Source organism: Palaemon carinicauda, chromosome 22 (assembly GCF_036898095.1).
Source record: "Palaemon carinicauda isolate YSFRI2023 chromosome 22, ASM3689809v2, whole genome shotgun sequence".
Classification (NCBI taxonomy): domain Eukaryota; kingdom Metazoa; phylum Arthropoda; class Malacostraca; order Decapoda; family Palaemonidae; genus Palaemon; species Palaemon carinicauda.
Genome location: NC_090746.1, coordinates 17,098,003 through 17,105,502, shown reverse-complemented (window position 1 = coordinate 17,105,502; position 7,500 = coordinate 17,098,003). Strand labels below are relative to the sequence as shown.

Here is a 7,500-nt window from a genome sequence, read left to right as displayed (position 1 = left end):
TTGATATTTAATCCTAATTCATACTTCTTCTAATTCCATAAGAAACAAATTTGTTTGATTACGAAGAGACAATAGTCTTCATTCATGTTATGTACAAAGAATAACAGTGATTATCTAAGATTAAATGAGATGATTAAAAATAGTTTTACACTCTCCATTATACGTGATAGACCTACTTTACACCTGGTCGTCCAATTCATGGGTCGATTTGTAAGTTATACTAAAAACTGAAATAAACCAAGCCGCTACTAATTTGTGGTGTATATTCTATTTCCAGAAGTTAGCTGTTTATTCTAAGAGTTGGGAAGGGTCTGGGGGTACTCACTAGAAAAGAAAAGAAGGATTACCGCAGGTTAACACTTGGAACTGTTAAAATGTGAGTGAAGTTCTTCCGCAGAAAATCGATGCTATATCTTTAAAACCGTTGTACTTGACAATTCACACTTGTTCATATATTTTAAAAGTCAAGTTTTTAAGGAATCTGCAAACATTGTTCTTCCTTTCTTCTATTTAATGACGATAAATTTATGACTGGATTCCGATGGTTATTTTTTTATACCATATATCAAGCAAGACAATGTGGCATCACAGACTCTTTCAAATTGGTATCGTGCAAGGTGTCAGCGTGAATAAGAGTCCTAAGGGTTAAGCTTATTGGAAACATTCGTGCTTAACAATCTGTTGGTCAGGGGTTCGAAACCCCGCCAATGATATGTAACAGATTTGACGTGTTATAAGAAATGGCACTAGTAATTGTAAATATGGTTTATATAGCATCTATCAAAGAATCGAAAAATAATGTCCAATGCATGTATGACGATATGTATATCCTTATACAATAAAAACTAACATGCCGAGAATAGCATTTAGCAGGCGAGTTTTTAATCGGTCGGTATCTTAATTTTTAGACTGCTCGAGTGTAAGGACTATTTGACCGTTAACAAATATTAAGAATAAATATACCAATATAGATATAATGTTATTTAGAAACTAATACCTGTAAAAAACTCCTTGATATCTTCCATTCATCATTTTATTTACTATGATATTTAAATAAAAGTTGTTTAAAAAAGCGACTTACTACTTACTCTAAGGATCCCCTTCTCCCCGCATATAAGGATGCGGGAATCTCGTAAACACATGTTTGAAAAAGCAGTTCATAGCTCTAATGAAGGTAATCAAATTTAAAGTAGCACCCCTAAACATTTCGTACCTGACACTCAAGAGGCTTGCCATCCTTTGGCTTTTATCTAATTGCTTTTATTGGTCTTAGTAATCTACGGAGTAATTCTTAAATGCATTCTGTATACATGACACATTACAAGAGGAGTAATCAATCTTCCGAAGGATTCACGGAGAAAAAGTCTGTTCCAGGAAAACTGTCAACCAATACAGTTTTCTAATTTTCTTCTCAACAACTAGCAAAACCAGCCTATGGAAACGCTGGATAACATCACTCACAAGATACCCTTTGGAAATACGTGTCATTTCAAAAGATAGATCGTTGAAGCTGCTTATAGCAAGAAAAAATCATCCCACGAGCATTCTAGTTCTAATGAATAGTAGGTAATATTGAGCATGTCATTTTAGATCCTCTCTTGAACTAAATTTACAATATTCCTCTCCAGGGCTTACCTAGAACCTAATGTTCTCCACATACGCTCATGGTCTGCAATTTAGAAAGTTCCTCTCGTATAACTAAAGCTCAAGAGTTGTACCAAGATCATTTGTGTTTGAAAATATCATACATTTGTATTCTCCTCCTGTTCTATTAATGTGGGCATTTTTGTCTTCAAAGGGTCAAACTTTTTACAATTGTTATCAATAATCTACAGTATATACACCTATTGTATATATATGCGTAAAAATCACAGGAAAACGTGATGCTCAGATGCAGAAGAACCACAGGGAAAATGAAAATACGAAATATACGATTAAGTCCTGACTAGTTTCGTGATACTTCTTCAGAGGACTGAAGTAGTATCTGAAGAAGTATCACGAAACTCTGAAGTAGTATCTGAAAAAGTATCACGAAACTAGTCAGGACTTAATCGTATATTTCGTATTTTCATTTTCCCTGGGGTTCTTCTGCATATTGTATATATATATATATATATATATATATATATATATATATATATATATATATATATGTATATATATATATATATATATATATACACATATATATATATATATATATATATATATATATATATATATATATGTATATATATACTCATATACTGTATATATTAATTATTTAAGTAGTGAATTATGGATAAGCGCCCTTAGCAATGCAACTTCCACAACATTAATTGCTTGATCCATCTACACAGAGTGCTATTCATCAGTATGTTGAACCTTCTTGCACATATTGCGCTATTCTATTCTAACTTGCACATGCTCTCCCTTTCGAATCCATTTATTACACCATATCTGCAATCATTCAGAGGTCATCGTCCGCCCAACCAGCGTCCAGGATACTGAACAGCACGCTCTCATTGGTCGTGTCTCCTCAACTGACCAATAGTGTGCCATATACGAAATCATCTGGGCAAACTATATTTCGATACCCTGTTTTCGTTCGTTCTATTTACTATTCACCGAATCAATTCCTCTTAAGTTGTAATTACTACACTATCATCTCAATTCATTAGGATTATTATTTATTTTTTTCTCAATTGAATTCAACATAAATACAGTGCTTTATTTGCATAAAGGGGCCAGAGCACCAACTGCCCGTTGAGATACTACCGCTAGATAGTTATGGAGTCCTTTGACTGGCCAGACAGTACTACATTGGATCCTTCTCTCTGGTTACGGTTCACTTTCCATTTGCCCACACAGACACCGAATATTCTGGCCTATTCTTTACAGATTCTCCTCTGACTTCATACACCTGACAACACTGAGATTACCAAACAATTCTTCTTCACCCAAGGGGTTAACTACTGCAATGTAATTGTTCAGTGGCTACTTTCCTCTTGGTAAGGGTAGAAGAGACTCTTTAGCTATGGTAAGCAGCTCTTCTAGGAGAAGGACACGCCAAAATCAAACCATTGTTCTCTATTCTTGGGTAGTGCCATAGCCTCTGTACCATGGTCTTCCGCTGTCTTGGGTTAGAGTTCTCTTGCTTAAGGGTACACTCGGGCACACTGTTCTATCTAGTTTCTCTTCCTATTGTTTTGTTAAAGTTTTTATAGTTTACATAGTTAATATTTATTTCAATGTTCTTACTATTCTTAAGATATTCTATTTTTCCTTGTTTCCTTTTCTCACTGGGCTATTTTCCCTGTTGGGGCCCCTGGGCTTATAGCATCCTGCTTTTCCAACTAGGGTTCTAGCTTAGCATTTAATAATGATAATGATAATAATAGTGGTTCGACAAACCCATTCCCTCTTCATACTTTTCCTTCTTGGCTTTCATGGTGAAATCGAATCTTACCAATTCTTTGTTCACATCCTCCTACTTTTCTTCCTTCTCATATACTTTGACTCATCTCTTCTCTCATCATACCATTACCCAATATATTTACTCTTTTGCATTCTTCCATCATCCATACTAACGTTCATTACTCTATGTTCGTCGTTTTTATTAACTCTGTTTACTCGATATAATTTCCTTATGGTCACATTTACTCACAATATTCCTTCATTCCAGAAAATTTCAAAATCTCTTACCAGCTTGCCAGTTTTTTCACTGTCCCCAGTCAACACAGTATTATCTAGTTACTAAATATTCCTCATCCTATTCACAATTCTTCTATTAACGTGCCTTTTCGCCATTTCTGTTTGTATGGGGTAAGCATGGTTGCCTTCTTTTTGAAGGTCTTTGCTTTGGACAAATAGGAAATAAATAAGGTGAAACTGGACAAACCCCTTTGTGAGAATAATGCTTAATCTTTAGTAAAAAAAAAAAAAAAAAGGTGTCGTTCAATATGAAAGACCATGTTTTAAAATACGAATATTTTAATTGATTTATCATAACATTCGAAAAGCACTTGTAATTACCAAATTACAAGCTAAAAATTTCCCCCCAACAGAAGGAAAAATGTTCTATCGATATATCGTAGCCTATATGCAAAAAGATATAGTATATATTCTAGCTAAATTTTCTCCCGATATATGTATGGTGATGTTCAAAGCATTAGTAAACGATATATAATTATTGGTATACAAACCATCAATAAAAAAAGAGTTTGAATTGATTTGATAGAATCTAGTTGGCCATATGTCCTCTTTTCCCCTTCAACATCCTACCACGCTTTTAGACTTCATTGAGTAATTGATCGCGTTAGTATAAGGCCAACGTAACACAAAATGCCCGACAAACTGTCTAATTATAAAAGCATTAAAACATCTCTAGAATATTGCATATCACTTGCAGTCGCTTTTGCCATCTGGATCATGACCTTGACCCTTTGAAATGATTACTGAGGGTTGAATTGATTATTCAATTGTTCAATATGAATAAGCGAATTAACAGCATTATTAGTCATCGATGAAAAATAACAAATATTATTTTATAGAATCTTGTATTACAAATTGCGTAACATCCTAAACAAGAAGATTTTAGATGGGAAATGGTACAGCAAGCAAAAGAGTTCATCAAACATTTATCGTTTTGAATGAAAAGAAAAATTACTACATAATTTTGATGAAGTTTGGTCAGATTCTCTTCTACTGTGACTATTAAACTGATTAAGGAAAACTTATGGCAAACGAAAATAATAATAAACTTTCTTTCTTACTTATTCAATACACACGAGCAATTCAAGTGGATCTAAAATTCAATTGTGTTTTAACCAATTTTATCAGGAAAGCATTTGGTCATTATGAACATTATTTATAACAATGAAATTTCAGGGTTTTTTTTTGCATCAAGTTTAGTTTGTACGGGCACAGAATTTGATAGGGTGTATGTATGATAGCGGCCACCTGTATGTATGATTACAGCTAACATAGAATACGGCAGTAGTAGGGGGGTCGCAGGGAGCATTAGCCTCCCCGTTAGGTAAGGAGGTAAGGACACGGCTTGTAGGGTAAGTTAGGGGGAAAATGTAGGTTAGTTGATGTCAATTTTTAATCCAAATGGGAGGATCTGGCCGCTGATATACAAAGGCTCCAATTTCATAATGGTATGCAGTAATATTACACTATCTCTGTACTATCAAATACTCTCTTTGAGCGGCATAAGGTTTGAAAGTAGGACTAATTTTGGTGCCAACGTACATCCATCCTTTATCCTATTAATCCTGTGTTTTAAATGTTATTTTCACATTAGGTCCTTTTAACCGGACATTAATATTGCTTTGAAATAATACATTTCCTTACATACTATAAAGTTTCATTTGTTTTTAATCAGGATACTTCTGGTGATAAAGTTATATTAGGTTTAGATCGAAACAGCAAGAAAGGTTATAATTATTCGCTGATGACAATCAGAGCACAATGTCTTTTTTTCCATTTGCATTTCAAGGAATAGCTTTTCAGGATAAACTTACACAGTCTTGTAAATAAATGCATAAAACAGAAAATTATTACATCCACTGACATTTCCTATCTTAATTCTTAGAAGAAAGAATTTAGTGACATCTTACAACCGGTGATTAGAAAATACATAGAATATTTTCGACAAATTATTGATATAATTAGAATATGGAAAATATCATTCCTGAAAAGTGAAATATATAACTATTTGTACACTCAATTTCATAGATCATTGCTAATAAAAGTAATTGATTATTTTTACCGAATTTCCCAAATGAAGATCCGCCATGCTTACCGTGTTGCTGTTGTGGTGGGAAGGCATCCATGAGATCCCCCGGGCCCACGTCACCCATGGGCGTATGTTCGCCCATGTGGGCGGCCTCGGCGATGCTCGGATCATGAAGGTGTCCGTCGGGGAGATGAGGATCATCCCAGAAGGGCGGAACCCAAACCGAAGGATCCACACCGACGGATCCTCCCTCAAGATATTCTCGCCCCACGCCCACACCGCCCAGGTATCCACCCATGACTCCCATCACACCCATACTTCCCGCCGTGGGTGGCATACTTCCAGACATCATCATAATTACTGAGTTAAGTTGAGGGAAGTTTCGACAAAGCACATACAATCTCGACACACGAATTGGAAATCACTAGGTCAATCTATCGCCGGTATTTTATTAAACGTGTTTCTAGCGTGTTTACATTTCTGTCCCAATTGTTTTGTTTATGATTCAGTCTCACCTGGGTCGCCTTCGTGACCCGCCGCTTTCAAGTGTGGGGAAGAGGCCCCGCGACGAATAAAAACTTCAAAAGTAACTCTTCAGAGGCCACCTGGTCCAAAAGAAGTCTTCCTTTTAAATATAGCAAGAGGTTCCTAAGAGGATCATGCTAATGGCATACTTTCACTCACACTGAAGTCCTCGATGATTCCTTACTTGACCCCAACATTAGACGGGACAAGGGAAGGGGGGGGGGGGGAGAGTGAAGCTGGTCAACAAGTAGCAGTCATGTATCACTCTCCAATGTCGTGCTTACAGTTATCCTCTTTCGGGGGAGTAATTAGAGAGAAATAAAAGCTTGAGTCAAGAGCTCTTTTTCTCTCTTGGGGCTTTTGGTCAACCTGAAAAAACGCAAGTCTTCCTCTCTCCTCCAAAGCCACTCGAGTGGTCAGCACTCTTCAAACCGCTTCAAGTCCTACTTCAGACTGCCTGATCCTTAAGGACTTGCCACTCATTGCCCTTTTGCTCACACCTTGTCACTGGTTGTCAATCCTTCTGGCAGTACGGACCGATTATTCGTAATCGGCGGGTCTCGTGAAAAGCGCGCGCTGTTGAGGGAAAACTGACTTCGACGAGGGGACACTGGGTCTTAAACGAAACAGCGAGAGTGGCTGAAAGTCTTCGATGACCGGTTCGAGCCAAAAGAGTAATGGTGTAGAAAGGGGAGAGAGAAAGAGAGAGGCCCTGTCCTGACAGCTGAGCGGAGATAGGGCGGGGCGTACGTAGATAAGTGGGCGGGGTGTGAGTGCTTCTAGGAGGAGCTTCGACCATTCCCTACAACGTATTCGGATGGGGGGCGGAGTCGCCGGAACGGGTTTAATTTTCATTTGAGTGAAGGCGGGGTCGTTTGCTGTTGGACACTGATGTATTTCTTAAGAAGTCCAAGAAGGACATATGGGAGTTTGTTTACAGTTAAGAATTTCCTGTAGTGATTGCCTCAGATAACACAATCATAAAAGGTAATAACACAAATTGAGGCCAGGTCGTTAAAGGGCACCATATTGAAATCTCAGGATGTCCGCTCCATTTTTATGGAAAAGGGAACATTTTCTAGAAAACTTTGATAAAGCTTAATGGATGATTCGATAACTGCACTGCATTTCTTCTTTCACATTTTATTAATTATTACAATTAAAAAGTAAGGGAGAACTTCATTACGTGAACATGATACCTTGTAAACATACAATATTGAGTTTTTTCCTTTTGATCATGACTGACTTTTATA

At 36.7% G+C, this 7,500-nt stretch overlaps 1 protein-coding gene across 3 annotated transcripts in view; it reads right to left on the bottom strand.

Moving 5' to 3' along the window:
* The window catches only part of LOC137615808 (homeobox protein Nkx-2.2-like), a 43,826-nt gene extending 36,902 nt beyond the window's left edge, over window positions 1–6,924 (bottom strand). For all 3 annotated transcript variants that reach the window (XM_068345498.1, XM_068345499.1, XM_068345500.1), the window contains exon 1: window positions 5,789–6,924. In XM_068345498.1, the coding sequence (XP_068201599.1) occupies window positions 5,789–6,077 (289 nt within the window). In that variant the 5' untranslated portion in view covers window positions 6,078–6,924. The remainder of the gene's footprint in view (window positions 1–5,788) is intronic.
* Between the last annotated feature and the right edge of the window lie 576 nt (window positions 6,925–7,500).